The sequence below is a fragment of the Ascaphus truei genome, chromosome 11 (assembly GCF_040206685.1).
Source record: "Ascaphus truei isolate aAscTru1 chromosome 11, aAscTru1.hap1, whole genome shotgun sequence".
In the NCBI taxonomy this organism is placed as follows: Eukaryota; Metazoa; Chordata; class Amphibia; order Anura; family Ascaphidae; genus Ascaphus; species Ascaphus truei.
The window spans coordinates 51,711,171-51,732,055 of record NC_134493.1 but is presented as its reverse complement, the minus strand read 5'-3'; the positions used below and the strand labels follow the sequence as shown (position 1 = coordinate 51,732,055).

At 45.9% G+C, this 20,885-nt stretch overlaps 1 protein-coding gene across 5 annotated transcripts in view; it reads right to left on the bottom strand.

Moving 5' to 3' along the window:
* WDR24 (WD repeat domain 24) overlaps positions 1-20,162 on the bottom strand; it is a 40,003-nt gene extending 19,841 nt beyond the window's left edge. For 3 of the 5 annotated variants that reach the window (XR_012787439.1, XM_075566266.1, XM_075566267.1), the window contains exons 1-10: positions 19,835-20,111; positions 17,839-18,601; positions 17,297-17,474; positions 15,047-15,725; positions 13,514-13,629; positions 13,307-13,422; positions 11,007-11,111; positions 6,010-6,347; positions 5,041-5,225; positions 4,019-4,207 (exon numbers count right to left, since the gene is read on the bottom strand). Coding sequence is in view for 4 of the 5 variants with exons in the window: in XM_075566266.1 (XP_075422381.1) it covers positions 4,039-4,207; positions 5,041-5,225; positions 6,010-6,347; positions 11,007-11,111; positions 13,307-13,422; positions 13,514-13,629; positions 15,047-15,725; positions 17,297-17,474; positions 17,839-18,319 (2,367 nt within the window). In the remaining variant the exon portion in view is untranslated. Of the gene's footprint in view, positions 1-1,462; positions 4,208-5,040; positions 5,226-6,009; positions 6,348-11,006; positions 11,112-13,306; positions 13,423-13,513; positions 13,630-15,046; positions 15,726-17,296; positions 17,475-17,838; positions 18,602-19,834 lie in introns of those variants that run through there. The other 2 variants (XM_075566265.1, XM_075566264.1) reach the window with 2 other exon arrangements.
* Between the last annotated feature and the right edge of the window lie 723 nt (positions 20,163-20,885).

Below are 20,885 nucleotides of genomic sequence, written 5' to 3'. Positions count from 1 at the left end.
TTTTCTGGAGCCATCATTTTCTGGTCCATCTGGATCACGTGCTATTCAGTTGTTTTGTGTATTTTGTTTTCTGTGGCTGATGTTAATTTCAGTCCCGGGGCTCCCTTTTTTTTGTGCCGATTGGGGACACAAAAAAACAAACTACAAACATGGCCGCAGGTGAAATATTAGCGACCGCTAGCTTTTCTATTGGCTGCCGGGCCTATCCCTGACGCAGATGCCATTGTGTGTCAGCCAGGTATATATTTTTGGTTCTAGAATGGGGGGTGGGGGGGGGGGGGGGGGGTTGGGGGAGAGGGGAGATCATGTAAATAAAATGTCTGACCTGCCACAGAAGTAACATGTTCCGGAGATCAGGGCGCTATTTAATACGTTTGGCTCTATTTCAATAAATGTTACTAAACCAAAGAGCAGAGGTGTGTTAAAGCTGCAGTCCCCATTTAAAGGTTAATTTATATTATGGAGATAGCAAAAGAATGGTGCTCACATATAAGTGTGTGCTCTGAACATAATGTGTCACACATTTATTGTTGAAACAATAATAAACACACTGGAACTGTCCGTAATACCTTAAAGTCCATGAATATACACGGGGGGACAAATTACCTAGCAGTGTCCACTTGACTACCACAACCAATGGCCTTTGTATAGTAACCCCCACTATGCACAAGCATCCCCAATAGTAAGGCTGATGTAAACATATAAGGGCTATAGCCCATTACCTGCCCATAGAGGTATCCAGAATAAATCCAATGTTCCTGCAGGGTGGAGGCAGCAACAGGCAGTGTAGCGCGTAGGAGCAGAAGGATTTCCAAGGAAAAATAACTTGAGAGCAACTCCAAGTAAAAATAGAAAGAATTTCATTCATCAGTTCACAATGAGAGTGACCGTGACACAGTCCCACGGGCTGAAACGCGTTGGTGCGTTTTATTTTTTTATTTTTCACTCTATTACTGGGAGTTGCTCTCAAGTTATTTTTCCTTGGAAATCCTTCTGCTGAGCTCCTACGCGCTACACTGCCTGTAATTTATAATATGACGCAGCTTCTTTTTACACAAACCTAAGCCTACATTGCGTTCTATTTCAATTCCTACAGGTAAAGACGTTATAATCCTGATATATTTCTGTGTTTTGCTTATGTGGTTTGTATCCTGATCAGTTGCAGCCATCTGCATCCATTCCTGGAACAGAAGTTTTTGGGGGCTCAGTATCTCAGGTATGAAAAATGGCACAAAAAATACAAGGAACAAGCTCCACACAGAGCGGGACCAGCCGTTTCCAAGGATAATTAACAAGCCGATTTTGTGAGTTGAGGGGCGTGGATTGCTGCTTTAACCATTCAATTGCCTCCACCGCATTGCAAAATATTACATTGCAGGCTCCTCTGGCAGCAAAGGGTTAATATTCCCCTGAAAAAGAGCATTGGCATTTACATATACGCATTAAAAACAGAAAATTACTGTTCAATTTCCAAAAGAAGTTTCCTTTTCTTTAATTGCTTTAAAGTCACACGGTGTAAACGGTAGAGAGGTCTGTGTTTCCCAGGCAGGTTTAAGCGCTAGGCACCTTACATCCCATCCAATGGGCCAAAAACCGTAGCACTGCTTAGCGATTATGGCACAGAGGGGCCTATGTACCATTATATATTAAAAACATTTGTGCATCAACATTTCAGTGCAAACAAAGTAATACAAACCTTCCCACAATGCGCGTTGTATGTACAAAGACTTCACACCCGAGACGTATCATTTGCGAGTTGATATTATTTTTGCCGCGTCACGGCGAGTACGATGGACACCATTTAAATGAAAACAGAATTGTGTATTTTCCAAGTATAACTAGTGTTGGTAAATATAAATTAGTGTCATTTTATTCAGAATAGCCACCCTTTGCAAACACATTTTCCTAACCTGTATAAAGAAACCTCCCGGCTCCGTCAGACATTTTTGGGTTGATACATCGCAACTTCATTCTGCGCTAACTTCATTCTGCGCTAACACTATTAACCGTCTTTTTAAGGGTTTGCGCCAAGGTGAACGTGACGGACAATTGCGACGCATTTCCCGTTTGTTGCTTTTGGCGCGGAAACATTATTTTTCATACTTATTCACATCTGTACGCCCAGCGCAATCTGTTCCTGTGCGCTGAAAAAAAACACTGCCGCCGACTGCAAAATGTCAAGTTAGTATGAAAGACGCACACACAATTTAAAGTGAGAGATCCCTGCGCCAATTTCGAAAAGAAAAAAAGCGGTTTGCGACATCTAGTAAATACGTAAGCGCCAATAGTGTTAGCACGCTCATATTTCTCTGTGTATATTATCCAACAGAAATTACACAATAAAAGTTTGTGTGTATATATACATACACAGGGTCAGTGGGAATCTTTATCCCTCTGGTTGCTGTATCCTCAAACATAACCAGCAGGAGAGGGGTTAATTAGAAACCAGCCTCTGGAGACGCAAACAATAATAAATACACAGAAGTATATAAAAAAAAAGGGCTCTTGCTTTTAATGCCTTCATTGCCTGTGTGCGAACTGCAGGAGTTGGGTTACCATGAGGTAATGTACGATAATGGGTCATACCACCCATCAGGGTAATACTGGTTAGTGGTAACCCAGATCCTGGGTGCCTCACCGCTTTGAAAAATATGAAACACAAGACATTGCAGCTCAATAATGTTACAGAGGTAAGATCACTGCAGCGCAGGAATAAGGTGTGTTTATACAGCGGAGGGCCCTGCAGATCAGGAATAAGGTGTGTTTATACAGCGGAGGGCCCTGCAGCGCAGGAATAAGATGTGTTTATACAGTGGAGGGCCCTGCAGAGCAGGAATAAGGTGTGTTTATACAGTGGAGGGCCCTGCAGAGCAGGAATAAGGTGTGTTTATAAAGCGGAGGGCCCTGCAGCGCAGGAATAAGCTGTGTTTATACAGTGGAGGGCCCTGCAGCGCAGGAGTAAGGTGTGTTTATACAGCGGAGGGCCCTGCAGATCGGGAATAAGGTGTGTTTATACAGCGGAGGGCCTTGCAGCGCGGGAATAAGGTGTGTTTATACAGCGGAGGGCCCTGCAGCGCAGGAATAAGGTGTGTTTATACAGCGGAGGGCCCTGCAGCGCAGGAATAAGATGTGTTTATACAGCGGAGGGCCCTGCAGCGCAGGAATAAGATGTGTTTATACAGCGGAGGGCCCTGCAGCGCAGGAATAAGGTGTGTTTATACAGCGGAGGGCCCTGCAGCGCAGGAATAAGGTGTGTTTATACAGCGGAGGGCCCTGCAGCGCGGGAATAAGGTGTGTTTATACAGCGGAGGGCCCTGCAGCGCAGGAATAAGGTGTGTTTATACAGCGGAGGGCCCTGCAGCGCAGGAGTAAGGTGTGTTTATACAGCGGAGGGCCCTGCAGCGCAGGAATAAGGTGTGTTTATACAGCGGAGGGCCCTGCAGCGCAGGAATAAGGTGTGTTTATACAGCGGAGGGCCCTGCAGCGCGGGAATAAGGTGTGTTTATAAAGCGGAGGGCCCTGCAGATCGGGAATAAGGTGTGTTTATACAGCGGAGGGCCCTGCAGCGCAGGAATAAGGTGTGTTTATACAGCGGAGGGCCCTGCAGCGCAGGAATAAGGTGTGTTTATACAGCGGAGGGCCCTGCAGCGCAGGAGTAAGGTGTGTTTATACAGATGAGAGCTCAGCATTGTGTTGTTCGTAGCTATAGGTGTGGGGCTGTATCTCAAGACTCCGGTGTATATAAAGGGGACTTCAGGGCTAAAGAGGAGAATACACAGATGAGGGGGGCAGTCTGCAGGAACAGGGTAAGACACTGCACGTGTGATTCAGGTATATGCATTTACAAGGACTGCTCAGTACTGATAACTACGACTGAACATTGGGCACCTTTCCTTAATAAGGATTTCGTTCTGTGAGGTCACTATTGTAGGTGTATCAGCTTTGTTCATATACAGGTGAGGTCACTGCTCCTCGGGACTCCGGTGCATACTATATACACACACATATATATACATACAAGGCACAGTTCCCCAGGGCTTAGCTGTATTCACAGAGGTGCCCGCAACCAGCCGGGCAATGGGAGTTGGTCTGCAGCCACTTCATGATGTGCTGAAGGTGCCCGCCGTGGCTGCAGCCCTGACACCAAACAAACAGACCCTTCACCACATGGTGGCACACGGCACACATGCTGGCACACTGACGGCACCTGGAAGAGGGAATGGATAATACAGTAACTGTAATACAATAGGAAAACAGATGATAGAAAAACCAAATAAAATAATCCCCCTTTCAAATCTCCAGTCTTCCTGCCCTTCCAAGCCTCATCTTCTCCATTACCTTCATTCTAAACCTCCCTTCTGCTCTTGACTTTTCCAAACACCTTCCTATTTCACAAACTCCCTCAAAACCTTCCCCCTTTCCTCCTCACCTGCCTTCCCCTTTAACCATTCCCTTCATACCTCCCCTCTTACCTCCTCATACCAAGAGTCACCACCCACTGAAAGACTAGCACTGCGGTTCTATAGGTAGGACATTGCCAATGTTTATGGTCGGCATTCATGTATGTCGTGGCGCAGTTTTTTGGGGGACTAACCACTTTGTCTGATGCAGAACACCACTCTTGCTAAATCCTGATGAAGGTGTGAGGCCCATATACCACTGTTCTATCAAAGTATGTACTGGATATTTGTATATGGCAGTGAACAGGATTCCTACTGTGTCCCTTCTGTGCCATACACACAGAGGTGAGTGCAGACTAATGTTCTTGATTGAGCTCTCCTCTTAGTCCCATACCTCTCCTCCAAACTTGTAATAACCCCCCTCTCCTCTTAACTTCCTAACCTCCCACTTTGTATCTTCCTTTCCAAACCTCATTTCGACTCCCAAGACTCCGTCTGAAGACCTTACCTCCTTGCTCTTAACACACTCCCCTTACCCCTCCTTGGCACCCCCATGCCCCTACCCCTCCTTGGCACCCCCCATGCCCCTCGCCCTTCCTTGCACACCTCCTCCTGGCCTCCCCTTCCCACCAGCCCTCACCGGTCACAGATCCAGCCCTTGTTGTTCATGGGCCGCTTGCAGTTGCTGCAGTTGATGTGCAGAGTGGTGGATGCCTGGTTCAGGCAGCTGATCGCACTGCAGGTGCTCAGCTTGATCACCTGGTTGGAGACGTTCCACAGCTTAAAGCGCTGAAGCAGGTCAATGTAGGACGTGAACCAATGCTCCTGGGAAAAGTGTGGAGACACAAAGCTTAACCACAACATGAAATGATGCAGCCACTGTAAGAGTTTGTATGCTAATGTCCATGTGTGGGCACTATTTTCAGAGTCTATAAAACACTATGGATCTGTATCTTTAACCTTCGGGACAATAAGGTATTCTCTTTAAGACGCAAACGCTCAGGGCTTTAAAACACTGAAGATAAGTTACCGATAAGGACACCCGGAGGAGCCCAATATAACGGGGGGAAATAGGCAGGGGGAGCCCCATCAACAGTGGGGTGGGCACTGTACAGAATCATCTCTCACTCTGGGCCATAAGCCACTCTGACGCCGACTTACCAGAGTGCGCCACCTCAAGGGGCTTATACTCCAAGAAATAGGGAAGCTTGGAGTTGGGTTACAATACGACAACATACCAGTATGCAGGGCAATAAGGCACTCTGGGCCTGGCTTACTACCACATATTATTTAACCTAATAGGGAATAACAAAATATCAAAAAGGGCACTTTGAGATGGGTTGTTTGATAGCATCACACCAAGAGACCAACACATTGTTATAAGGCACTGTGAAGTTGTGTTACCATCCGATAATAGCACAATGAAGTTATATATACGGTAGCAATGTGCCTCCCGAGTGGTTTATTGTCACACAGTATAACTCAGTAACATGTAAAGCAGTAAGTCGGGTTATCACTAGTTAGTAACGTTACAGAGCTGCCGGTTACACCTGTAAGGTACTCAGGAGATAGGACCACATTTCTGGTCATGTTCACTTCCCCCATGTACCTGCGTCTGCTCATCTATCTCTTTGCGGATTCTCTCCCCCAGCACGATGAGGACGGAGGCCGCCATCTGCACGTCGCCCTGCTCTGCGTAGAAGCGCAGCATGTCACGCACGGTGGGGCTGAAGAAGTCAGAGGGGAGCCGGTTCTCGTACAGGGCGTGCGAGATGGAGATGAGCGAGAACGACTCCACTGGCGTCAGCGACACGGTCTCGGCCTCATTGCCGCTCACGTGGGGCGAGTCGGCTTTCTCTTGCAGGTGGTCAAGGGCTGATGGGTTGTCCATGATCTCATGGCGCAGGGGGAACGCCTCTTGAGGAAGGACGTACTCCTGCTCCTCAGCTGCAGAGTGGATGTGCCGGGGGGGGGGGGGGGGGGGGGTAAAATAAGAAAAGCAGAATCAGAATATAATCATGATTGCTGCTATATAAAAATTATATATGTGGGGGGTTATAAATCACAAGTATATGGTCGTGTTGTGGCTCAGGTGTTGTGTTTGTACTCACGCGCTTGTGGGTTTATTACCACACTCGCGCGCGCGCCACACACACACACACACACACACACACACACACACACACACACACACACACACACACACACACACACACACTTTGTAATCTGATGCTCCAGAATTGTGCTGGAAGGTGGTCTGAATTATTAAGCCGGGGCGCTCAGTTCTAGTCCTCAAGCCCCCACAACAGGTAAGGTTTTCAGGATATCCCTGCTTCAGCACAAGTGGCCCAAATAGTCCCTGCGTCAGCACAGGTGGCTTAATCAGTCCCTGCTTCAGCACAGGTGGCTCAGAGGCTCGATTAAGCCACCTGTGCTGAAGCTGGAATATCCTGAAAACCTGAGCTGTAGAGGGGGCTTGAGGACTGGATTTGGGCCCCCCTGTTATAAAGCACTTTACAGTTACACTTCAAAGGGGACTGTGTCGGCATGAGAAGTTATAAGTTGATATAACATCACCATTCACCCTGGACTACTCAAAAGCCTTGCACTATCTACTGAATGTTGGTGGAGAACTCTAAAAACCAGCACACCAACCACTGCTCACTCTAATGGCAAACACCACAAATTTACAACTTGCAAACCACTACCCAAATTTCTAGTCATACTATTACTCTCTCTAGCAGGTGATATTGAAACTAACCCAGGTCCTCCCAGTTCAACCTTGTCCCATGCCCCTGAGAATTCCACCTTTAAATTCCAAAAAGGGCTATCTGTCGCCCATATAAACATCCGGAGCCTGCTGCCCAAACTGGATGAACTAAGGGCATGGTGCCTTATGCATAAACCCAAAGCCATCGTTCTTACAGAAACATGGCTATCCCCTAAAACCCCTGATGCAAATATCGCCATTCAGGGATACTCCATTTTTAGGAGAGATAGATCAAAGAGAGGAGGAGGGGTGTTATTTTATATTGCAGACACATTACAATTTACACTGTTAAATTGCCCACCAAGTCCACCCACTTTTGAAACTCTAGTGGGCAAAATCTGCCTCCCCTTTTCTAAGCCCATCTTGCTTGCTGGCATCTACCGCCCCCCTAAAGCCCCTCTACAATACTTGACTGATATCACCCATTTTCTTGGCTCCATTTCCTCTCTGAATGAGAAGAGTGAGCTGCTAGTTCTTGGGGATTTCAACTTCAATTGGCTTGACCCTAAAAACCACAAAATCCAGATACAACTCAAGTCACTTAACCTATCGCAACTCATTTCCCAACCCACACGGATAAACCTGAAATCGCATAACCATTCCTTGCTAGACTGGATTCTCTCCTCAAACCCCAGCAGAATCCAATCCTCTGGCATCCTTCCTGATATTTTGAGTGACCATGCAATAGTGTACTGTGTAAGGAAAATTAAACCGCCCCATTCAAGCCCTAAAGTTCTCCTCACTAGAACATTTAAAAACTTTAACCCACAACAGTTTCTGGATGACCTTACCAACTGCCCATGGCACAAAATCGATTTAATTCTCGACCCTGATTCTGCGCTCGACTATTTCCAATCCGAGTTCTTAAAACTCTGCGATACCCATGCTCCACTACGCAAAATAAGGGTACTGGGGGCCCACCTTCCATGGGTAACACCTGACCTTATAGCACTCTAACAGTTCAGGGATGCCTTGTGGAAAAGCTACAAAGTAACTGGCACTACCAAGGATCTCAATCACTACAGATGCATGCGGAACATGTGCACAAGGCAAACAAGGCACGCAAAAGCACAATATTACTCTGACAATCTCCACCAAAATACATCAAACCCAGCTAACTTCTGGAAGGTTATCAACAATATATTCCAGCCTCCTAACCATCAACAACCAAGTAATATCACTAAGGGGGATATTACTCTGACAAACCCCACTGACATTGCAAATGCATTCAATGATTACTTTGTGGGGTGTGCCACTAACTTATTAGCAAAACGCAGCACAAACCCCAAACATGAATCTCATCCTGGGAGTATCCCTACAGTCCCACCCCCTCCCAACACTGCCCACAATTTTCAATTTAGCCCAGTATCTGAAGAGGAGATTACACAAGCGCTCCTCAAACTAAAACTAAGCAGCCAATGTGGACCCGACTTACTACAATCTAGGTTCCTACGAATTGGTGCCCCAGCCATTGCCAAACCAATTGCGTCCATAGTCAACTCTATCCTGTCTGCAGGCCATATCCCTAAGACCTGGAAAACTGCCAGAGTTGTCCCAATCTTCAAAAGTGGGGACAAAAACACTGTCTCAAACTACAGGCCAATCTCACTTCTCCCAATTCTATCTAAAGTTATGGAAAAATGTGTCCACTCCCAATTAAGCGATTTCTACACCAAGACAAATTCCCCTAGCCAATTCCAGTCTGGGTTTCGTCCCAAACACTCCACCGTAACTACCCTGCTAAAAGTTTGCAATGAAATCCAGTGTGGAATGGAACGGGGACAACTCACTGGGGCAGTATTCCTAGATTTTGCAAAGGCTTTTGACACAGTTGATCATGTTATCCTGCTTAACAAACTCCAGAGCTCTGGAATACTGAAACATGCTTTAAACTGGTTTCAGTCCTACCTATCAGGAAGATCCCAACATGTGTCCATCTCAGGCTATAATTCCAACCTCCTGGATATCACCTGTGGTGTCCCGCAAGGCTCTGTTCTGGGGCCCCTACTCTTCTCAGTGTTCATTAATGATCTTCCCACAGCTTGTAAGGAAGCCTCAATACACATGTATGCAGATGACACAATCCTATATGCACACAGCCATAGCCTCTCTGACCTTCAACACATACTTAAGTCTGACTTTTTGAGACTCGAATACTGGATTTCCCAAAACAAACTGTTTTTAAACACTGACAAGACTGTAACAATGGTATTTGGGACAAAGACTAAATTTGTAAAGCTTCCAGTGACTGAGCTCCTGATTAGAACCAACGCTAACACCACCCTAACACCTGTCACTAGTTTTAAATACCTGGGCTTATGGTTTGACTCCCACTTAACATTCGGGATGCACATTGATACCCTGACAACCAAGACCTATGCTAAACTAGGGGTACTTTACAGGAACAAATCCTCCCTTAGTCTCCTGGTCAGAAAGCGTATTGCACAGCAGATGCTAATGCCAATTATTGACTATGGAGACATAGTATATGGCTCGGCTCCTCAAACCCACCTTAGCAAACTTGACACCCTCTACAATTCAATTTGTCGTTTTGTTCTCCAATGCAACTACAACACACATCACTGCGAAATGCTCAAAGAACTAGATTCGTCATCACTAGAGTCTAGGCGCAAAGTTCACCTTTCCTGTCTCACCCTCAAATACTTTCTGGGCAAACTACCCAGCTACCTGAACAAGCTCCTCACCCCTACCACATGCAGCACCTATCACCTGAGATCAGACTCCAAAAGACTATTCATGGTCCCAAGACTCAACAAAGTATCCGGACGTTCCTCCTTCTCTTAACGTGCACCCCAAAACTGGAACAACCTATCAGAGACTCTCATATCCACCACCAGCTTAAGTTCTTTCAAATCTAAAGTTGTCTCACACTTTAATCTGGTCTGTAACTGTTTCATACGCTCATAATATATATTTTCTTTAACTGTGCACGTAATGTCTTGTATATACAGGCATACCCCGCTTTAAGTACACTCACTTTAAGTACACTCGCGAGTAAGTACATATCGCCCAATAGGCAAACGGCAGCTCACGCATGCGCCTGTCATCACGTTCTGAACAGCAATACTGGCTCCCTACCTGTACCGAAGCTGTGCGCAAGCGGGGAGACTATGCAGCCTGTTACAAATGCGTTATTTGCATCAGTTATGCACGTATATGATGATTGCAGTACAGTACATGCATCGATAAGTGGGAAAAGGTAGTGCTTCACTTTAAGTACATTTTCGCTTTACATACATGCTCCGGTCCCATTGCGTACGTTAATGCAGGGTATGCCTGTAATGTATACCTTGTTCATTTATGTAACTGTATTTGTAACCATGTATTTGTTTTACTCTGTGCCCAGGACATACTTGAAAACGAGAGGTAACTCTCAATGTATTACTTCCTGGTAAAATATTTTATAAATAAATAAATAATTATACGATTTGCCTCTCTCCCCTCGGACTATTTACATTGCTAGAACTGAACATGCATTGGCTTTGTAGAAACAGACAAATCCAATACGTAGTGAATATGCTTCCCCGTGCTGGAGAAGAGGTCAGCTCCATCCAACTGAATGAGACCAAAACATCCTCTAGAAAAGAGAAGCTGCTTCACAGTGTATGGAACTTGGCCCACAAAGTATTGCAATCCCCAGCCCAGCTGCGGGGGCGGGACTCACCGTGGGGGCGGGATTCACCGTGGGGGACGGGACTCACCGTGGGGGGCGGGACTCACCGTGGGGGGCGGGACTCACCGTGGGGGGCGGGACTCACCGTGGGGGGCGGGACTCACCGTGGGGGGCGGGACTCACCGTGGGGGGCGGGACTCACCGTGGTTGTTTTCATGGTCCATCATATACAGCTCATCCTCATCCCCCTCCCCGTCTCCCAGCAGGTAATCTGCAGGGACGTCACTGCCTTCTGTCTCCTCGTTGTCTGCAGAGGGAGGAAAGAGGTTACAACACAACAGAGAATGTCACTAAGGACACACACACAGTAGTAACACATACACACACACACACACTTACCAGTAACACACACGTAAAAATATCAACAGAGCGTTAAGTTTGGAGATTGGTTAAAGAGGAGGAAGGAGCAACAGCTGACGGCATTATGTGGCCTGCAACAATTCCCGATCTCTGTATCTGAAAGCGTTCCACTTTGGTACAAACTAATGGCACGGATATGTTTAATGATTACATCTGTGTGATTGGTGCATCAAGGAAAGAATACAAAATCTGAGGAATATAATGATTTTACATCATTTTGTATGTGTTGTAGGGACTATAAAGGATAGGGAAATAACAGTGAATAATAGTTACATAGTTGGAGGTTGACAAGACATATGTCCATCAAGTTCAAGCTATGCTAAATGTAGACAGATACTTATCCTATATTTGTACTTGCAGTATATATATATTATATATATATATATATATATATATATATATTTTCTTCCATCCAGACCAAAATAACATGATGAGATTTATTCTCATCCCGTTCCTGTCGGAGCAGCAACCAGGAGATTGGAGGGACACTTATAATTAGGGATCCTGGTGGTTATCGTTTTGTGAAATCGGTGGAAGTTTTGGGGTTTCCGATGTGTTCATTTGATTTTTTTATTTTTAGATTTAAAAAAATCTGTGGTTTAGTGTTGACAATGAAAACGATCGAGACACATTTGAATTTGGCGTTTATCTGCGCATTTTGTTTTTAGTTTCCCTACTCTCCATTTCCGTTTTATTGGTTTTAACTGGAAGTGCGAGATGAGCAGTTGCCAGTGGTTTTTTGGTTAAAACCTAAAATCAGAATTCCTACTTATAATGCACGAAGACGAGATCAAGACACAAAAAAAAAAAAAAAACACTCAAGTCTCAGTTTACCACGTTGACAAACATTTCCAAGACAAACTATAAAAATAATTTGACAAGATCTCAGTTCTATATACCGTATATATTTGTATTTTTTAAAGGATTCACCAAGACCCTAATACCTCAGGAGCGCTAAACAACAAGACACCTTCCGCGCTGGAAGATGGGCCTTCACGCGGTTTTACTCCATACGACACCTTACAGAACTTATATTACAATAGTCTGTATGAGGTCGTGTTTACACAGCTCTGCTGGGAGGTGTCCTAAAGGAGCCCGGCATAGCAAATATGATCCTCGTCCAGTAAACATATCCCTTAGCAGTTACAGTTTGTTATGCGGAGCTTTGTGGTGTTTTAACTTGTTTTTTTCATTTAACCCTTAGGCCGCCCGTATGCTAGAAGAATTAACCCCTCTTCTGTATGTATGCATTTTTTTTTTATATAACACTTACAGTGTACTTGGCACTTTACAAAAGAGACAATACAATACATGGAATTATAGTACAATAAGTGACACAAGCAAAAAGTCAATAGGAAAGGAAATCCCTGCCCCGGAGAGCTTACAATCTAAGGCCTCGTCCATGTTATCTGCTTGCGTGCTGATGCGCGCTGAGGCTCAGGGAAAGCGGGTGCTTTCCCTGGCCTTGCGGTTGCTTGCCCTGCGCGCCGTCAGGGGGCGGGCCAGTAACGTCACGGAGCTGGTTCGCCCTCATTGGGCGGACCGCTCACGTGACCGGCCCTGCGCTCCGGCAAGCGCTTGATTTTTAAAATCGGCTAAGACCTGCGCTTCCGCGCGCTTGCGGAAGCGTAGGCGAGCCCCTACTAAAGCCGCTCTAATTGCGGCTGTAGGGGCTCAGTGGCAAGCATGAGCAGGCGACAGCACGCTTCAGCAAGCAAGCAGGTAACATGGCCGAGGCCTAAGCAGTATGTTGGGAGAGTTACAGAGACAGCAGGCGAGGGAATAAGCTGCTGTATATGGCAGCGTTTGGCCACAATGGTTGGTCGGAGCGACTGTGGGTGTGGGACAGTTACCATGAGTGTAAGCTATTGAAATGCTTCTATATGCTATGAAGCCCACTTCTCCTAGCTTTGAAAGAATTTAGCCCTGTTCATATGAAGGTAGAGACTGCTTCATAGCGCATTGAATAGGGAGGGGTCAGTGAGGGGAAGCTGCTCAGTAACGGTGGCTAGTTTTCTAAAATCTTGGTCCTCTGCAGGAGTTTGGCTGCATAAAAACGTGTAGCCCAACTCCCCGTCTTACCATCATTATTAATGGCTGCAGGATCCATCAGGATGCTGTCTGCACGGCTATCTCCTTTGCTGTGCTCGAGCCGCGCCTCATTGCCCATCCCGGACGGCATCTCCTTGAGGTTAAAGCTGTGAGAATAAAAAAGGGACCGGAGGGTAAGGGTTACATCTGCCACGCCTGGTGTGTAATATAGGAAGTGCGTATGTGCTTGGTCCCTACCTGTTAAGCAGTGGCAGCGAATTGCCACTTTTGCCCATGCTGTGGTTCAAATTGGCAGGCGGCACAGTGCCAGGGCTGCAGTACATAATTCTTAGCATTGTCCATGTCTGGGCAACCTGGAAGGTACACCGAGTCAAAGAAAGGTGAGCCACAGAGCGGCAGTGCCAGGCCAGTCTCCCCAAGTTAATCATCTCTACATGGCGCCAACGTCCACACAACACAACTTTCAAATCAGCAGCAGTGCTCTGCTCCATCCAACAATGGCCCGGCAGTAACAGGTTCCAGTCAGTTACTGTGGCAGACCACCACAGTACCCTCCCTCTGTATCCAGCAAAACAACTTGAGGGGTTCTGCTCAAAGTATTATAATAAAAGTGGTTATCTCATCGCTAGAACCGGTGGTGCACCGACCTCAGAAATATATCGCCATGTAAAGGAACAAGGGGAAAGCTGGGGTATAATGGGCACTCCTGAAGGTACGTAATACTCCTTTACTGCAGAGAAGCATAGGTGCAGTCCTGGTGTACTCGCCAGTTAGAAAGGTTGCTAGAATGACTGGCACTCGGATCACTACCTGATTCCAATATACGTTACATTCTCCATTCTAGTTCAGTGTATTTCAACTGGGGTTCCTATGAACCCTCGAGTTCCCCTCCCTGCAATTTTCTGGCAATTTGAAAATTGTACCAGATACAGAAGAATTTACAATGCATCTGATCTCAGACGCGCTATTAGAGAGGGTTGGGGGTTCCTTACAATGCATCTGATCTCAGACGCGCCATTAGAGAGGGTTGGGGTTCCTCAGAGTTTCGCATAGGGTGCCTTAACCAAAAAAAGGTTGGAGCTAGTGCATTAGGACTGCATTTATTCTTCCCTACAGTGAAGGATGAGTGTTACTTACATTTGTGATTGATTCAAGTATTGAGGCAGCTTTCTCATTTTACATTCAGTGGACAAACCTGTAGTGGCTACAGTAACCTACAAATATTAATTGTGTGAGGGTGGGACGGAGAAATTAGATGGTTGTTTTTAAATGCATTAACTTCTATTCGTGAATTTGTGATGGTAAAGTCATCTTGTATTTTGTATTTGTTAATCGATTGAAATAGAATAGATTTTTAGCATTGCCGATTGATGTTAAATTCTTAATTTTTAATAATTCATTAATTTTTATAAATCAATAAAATCATTTGAATCATTTTCTCCCCCCTCCCCCCCCCAATTTCTCTTGTTAAATTTTATGTTGGAGAAATTAGTTAATTGTGAGGAATCTAAGAGTACCCACAATACCTTTCCCCTTGATACTTCCTCAGTACCAGAAGTCAATTCTACCCAATGTCAACCTCTCTCCTGGTTTGTTCCTTTATAACACCAGTCTTTCCTCTAAAGGGCAGCCTCCCACCCCAAAAAGTCCCTCAACCACATCAGCTTCTCCACATTTGCCCTCATAAATTCCCCACCTTCCTCCATGTAAGTGTCCTAACATTGCCCAGTTTGGTTTCCCAATGTGCCTGTACCCTCTCCCTGGACTCACCTGCCACCTGTTTAGCTCTCTAGCCACCTTGGCATTGTGGTCACACAGCTCTGGCAGCGGCCGCCCTGCCAGCGCGTACCTCTCCGCCGTGGCCACAAACCAGCTCATGTCCTCTCCTCCAGCCTCGAAGACGCTCAGGCCGCTGGAGATGTTCTCAAACTGCTCGGTGGGGTCTGGCTTCCGCAGGAAAAAGATCGGGTGCCGACGGTCGCTACCATACGGCTTTCTGTTGGAGTCATGCGAGGAAGAAGATGAAGAAATGAGACTCTCCTTAGCTGCGAAGGCCAAGTCACCAAAGAGACTGTAGCAGAGGCCTTCTGGGTTAGCACGGTCTATGGGCCTCCTGGCATCCCTGAAGATGTGCTGGTACAGAGTGCTGTCCTTAGAGCCAGAGAGCAGAAAGTAAGGATCGTGCAGGTGGCGCCACACAATGCCTGTAGTTACGTCCTTGTGCTCTTCAAAGGTGGCGAAGGGAATGAAGGGCCGGCGTACGTCCCACACATAGATGTTGTGGTCCACCATCATGGAGCAGGTCCCGATGTGGTACTTCCGCTCCGGCCGCCACTTGACACGGGCCACCGAGGCAATGGTCTGCACGCAGTAAATCTCCTTGGCGCGGTTGGTGCTCATGTCCCAGACTTTCACCATCTTGTCACGACCACCAGTGGCCAGCCATCCTCTACAGGGACAGGGAGAGAAATGTCAGGGTACCAGAGGTGACACCAAAGTTCAGAAAAACGTCAACACCCAAGGTCCGGGCCAAAGCAAGAGGCTTGAAATGAGAATAAAAAATGTGGTTTATGTTCAGAACCATTAAATATGGCACATCAATATTGTGATACCACTCGTGTACCGCCTCCTTTTGGGACCTGCAGTGTTCACAGTGGATAAAAAGTAGTACAGTCCTGTGGCACTTTAACACATTGGCATTATCACAGTATAATAAATAATCCACAATCAGACACTAGCACACAGACTCCCACTAAATGGTAGTTTTCATGCTTTAGTGCCAAATTGGCAATGTCACACTTAATTGAAAAAATCCCAAAGACTTTGACCACTTACAAATCTTAAAATACATTCATATGCATCCCGTATGGATCTTCAGAACACGGTTTATGTTCAGTACAATGAACATTCTCAAATATGTAACATAACAGAGTGTTATATAAAACATATTCCCAGTGCTTTTTCTAATGACAAGAAGGAACCTTGAAAGACCATCTTTGACCCAGACTGGTTACAGAAGGGGAGATGTTCAACAGTGGAAGAATCTCATGGTTCTACCAACCACATTCTTAGTTATGTATATGTGTTGTAGGTTGTGATATGTTCTAATGGAACAAGATGACAATTCTTCATAGATGGAAACACAGTATACCGTTTTTTCGAAACCTTACAGGGCTCTGTGTGTGCACTGTAAACGAAGAGACCTGTGAGGTTTGGAAAGAGCACAACACTTCAAGAAGAGCCTTGTGAGGTTTAGAAAGCTATGTACACATGAAAGAATTGCAAGGCTTGAAAATGTCTGTATACGCGAAGGAGACCTGTGTATTTTGAAAAGCTCTGTAAATTCTATAACTTCCTCTGTGAAGAATTCTCATTTTAGTCTACCAGAATGCATCAAAATCTACAACAAATCAAATGAAAATTAATTTTATGCGTTAGTCATAATAAGACATACTGTACACCAGTGTTTCCCAACTCCAGTCCTCAGGGAACCCCAACAGGTCAGGTGTTAAGGATATCCCTGCTCCAGCACAAGGGGGGTCAGTCAAAATGGCTGAGCCGCTGATTGACCCACCTGTGCTGCAGCAGGGATATCCTTAAGACCTGACCTGTTGGGGTTCCCTGGGGACTGGAGTTGGGAAACACTGCTGTACACGATTCTAACTTTCCTCTGCACTCTCGTGTCATTACAACAGAAACCGAAATAGCCAAACCCGTAGTGAGAACCAAAAGAAAAGACATTCCACAAATGAAAATGTTCTCTATTGGTCTTTGAAGGTGTCAGGAGAAATGTGCTGGGCTTTGGGTGTCAGTGGTTATAATTACTTCAGAGCTTAATTGAGGTTTCTGGGTCTCAAATCTCTATGTAGGAGAAACCTGAGCCACTAAGTGAGCAGTTATAGGCGGCAGTACTGCCTTTTTATCACAGGGGTTATCATCAGTAGGAGCCTTTATGTGATAAAGCAGCCATAACAAAACACCCTCTCCCACCTCCTCTATCCCCATAGAGCTAGTCCTTGCCTGTCCTCGGGGTGCCAGTCGCAGCAGAAAACAGGCCCATTGTGGGCAGTGAACATGCGCTCACAACGGTCAGGTCTCCGGATGTCCCACAACTGTACGTTTCCGTTCTCAAAGGTGGCCGCGAAGGTGAAGTAGTCGCGGATGCTGAACTGCACGTCCCTCACGCTCTCTGACTGACCTGCAAAGAAGATGCTCTTGTCAGGAGAGTAACAGGGCCAATGAGGCAGAAAAACAGACTGTGGCCCATATTTATTAATCAGCGGCTCAGTGAGAAGAGACACCGACTCTGTAAACAATGACACAGAGATTGAATCAGGGGAACCTGGTTCAATTCCTGGTGTCATCTCCTTGTGCCCCAGCTCAACTGCACTCGACTCATGCAAGAAATGTGGAGTTCCGCTTGCATAGGGCTATAACTGAACCCTGCCTTTGCCGAATACATTTTTGGTGTAATTCAGGACTTGGATATAAGAAATCAAAATGCCCATTGAACAAAACCCACCCCCCCCGTGAAATCCTTGTAAAACCCCCGCCCCACTCACCTGAGAAGGTACTGACTGAGTCCTTCTTTCGCAGGTCAAAGCACTTCATGTACCCATCCTGCGAGCCGCTCAGCAGCATGTAGACCTCAGTAGGGTGGAAACAGACTTTGTTCACAGTCCTTTTATGCTCTGTAAATAGCTGGTCCTGCTTGTTCCTAGACGGCTTCCCCAAGTTCCAGGTCACCACCACGCCGTTGGTGGCAGCCGTGGCCAGTAGGTTCTCGTCCATCTGGTGCCACACCACGTCTGCGCAGCTAAAGTTGAGCGAGGGCTTGCGGCCCACCCTCAGGTTCAGTTTCTCCGCAAAGTGGTCATCCTCCATGGAGTAGATCTTAAAGATGTTGCGGCCGGCGACCACCACCTGGGCCGCGTCTCGGCACACGCTGATGGCGTTGGAGGGGGCTTCCAGGTGGCAGAACATGGTGCGGCCTGTGAGGGTGTTGCCCCCCAGGGCCGTGGTGACTCGGGCCATTTTCTCCATGGCGAGCCCCCGCCCGCCGGCCCCCTTCCAGACTCCGCTGAGGGCCTCCACAAGAGCGGCTTTACAGGCCAATGAAGGGGAAAATCATGCTGCTTAAAGACAGCAAGGCAAGTGCGGCTCCTTATAAAGATGCCAGAACACTCAGTATGTGACACACCTACCAGACTGCCAGGAAGATACACTTAATAGAACAGCCCAGACCTTCTCAGTGTCCCTCTGACCAATGAAGAGAGCATTAAGTAACCCACTGGATTCCTAATGTGTACTTTCTGTGAGATAAACCTACAAAATAAAAGAGTAACCGTGAGTTTCTTCATAGCTTTTCAGCACTGTACATTGGTTACAATCAGCCAACACAAACCCAAGGAGCTAACAAAGAGGGCGTATCTGATGGTTGCATGCTGCACAGCATTACCATTAAAATGATAGGTTCACGTTTTTGATGATGCATTTAAGTCCACGCCATTAAAGTGAGCTCAAACCACACACACCCAGGAGACCTCACAGTTAACATCTAAATATATTTTACCATTTCAACCGGGGCTCAATCAACGTGCATAGTGCCCTGACTACAAGAACCTTTTAATTAATCCTTTAAGATGAAGTGGCTGTTATCAGCAAAGCCCCACGTTCCCTGCACCGGATATGTTCAGCAGCCACTATAAAAAGAACCTCACAGACGTGGCATACAATAAATTAGGGAGAAGTGTGGGAAGCTTGCTCAAGACAAACTATTACAAGCTCTGATGTAATAAAGTATTCTTCATATATACATGATATATTTATATACAATTATATGCAAATATAACTGTATGCTCATCTGCATGTCTTAGGCAGGTCTGCAACCCCGCCTTTCCCCATTATCACCCAGCATACAGCACTTCCACTGCAGCAAGGGATTCTGGGAAATGACATGCAAATGAGCACACAGTGTCACTTTTTGCCGCAATAACCATTTTTAACATGGTTCCCTATAGGCTTAAGCTTGCTGCATGGTCACAGCTTTGAGCACAGCCAGGGTTAAGGTGCATACACAGAAAACCACCCACAGACAGCTGTTTCGACCTTGATGGGTCTCATCAGTGTGGGGTTGATTTTACTGGGAATGCAAGTGAGGCTATGGGATAGGCTAAACCATAATACTGAGTTAAGTTATGGTGAGTAAAAAAAGTGACAAAAACCCTCCGCAGGAAAGCAAATATGCAAATATAACTGTATGCGCATCTGCATGTCTTAGGCAGGTCAATTATATATACAATTATATATACAATTATATATATATATATATATATATATATATATATATATATACACACACACACACACACACACACACATATATACAAACACACACACTGTATACATACACACACACATATGATATATATCATATATGTGTGTGTGTATGTATACAGTGTGTGTGTGTGTGTATGTATACAGGTGTGTGTGTGTGTGTGTGTATATATATATATATATATATATATATATATATAAAACTATATATATATATGTTACCGCTTGATCCTGTGGTGGTAACAGAGCAGTATACACGGACTTGGCAGGTAGGGGCCGTTTACGCCATGTGTCGTATTCCCGATGGTCACCCAACTCCTGTAGTGCAGCAGAGATAACACGACCCCAAGAGAGTAGACCTAGCAGTTTCCCCCGCGGTCAACAACTGAGAGAGGGGGAGGGGGAGGGAGGAGCAGTGCCTTGGTCCCACTGGCTCGTACCTGGAACCCACACCGTCCCGACCCGTTCACCGGAAACCTCGCTCCTGATATAAAACAGTCCGTTAGCCAAAGACTTCCGGGTTGCACAAGCCTGTGCGTGAATAAAGGTTCCGGACTCACAGAGTTACGGCCTCGGGGGGATGAGTGCATGAGGTGTTGTTGTGTCAGTCAGTGAGGTTTGGCGCCTAAAGAGAAGGCTAGGTGGTTTGTGAGCAGTGTCATTCACCCACAGCATTACTGTACATCCCCTATAAGCATCAATGTATTCTTACTGCACCGCATCACATCCCCTATAAGCATCAATGTGTTTTTACTGCACAGCATCACATCCCCTATAAGCATCAATGTGTTCTTACTCCACAGCATCACATCCCCTATAAGCATCAATGTATTCTTACTGCACAGCATCACATCCCCTATAAGCATCAATGTGTTCTTACTGCACAGCATTACATCCCCTATAAGCATCAATGTATTCTTACTGCACAGCATCACATCCCCTATAAGCATCAATGTGTTTTTACTGCACAGCATCACATCCCCTATAAGCATCAATGTATTCTTACTGCACAGCATCACATCCCCTATAAGCATCAATGTGTTTTTACTGCACAGCATCACATCCCCTATAAGCATCAATGTATTCTTACTGCACAGCATCACATCCCCTATAAGCATCAATGTATTCTTACTACACAGCATCACATCCCCTATAAGCATCAATGTATTCTTACTGCACAGCATTACATCCCCTATAACTATAAGCATCAATGTATTCTTACTGCACAGCATTACATCCCCTATAAGCATCAATGTATTCTTACTGCACAGCG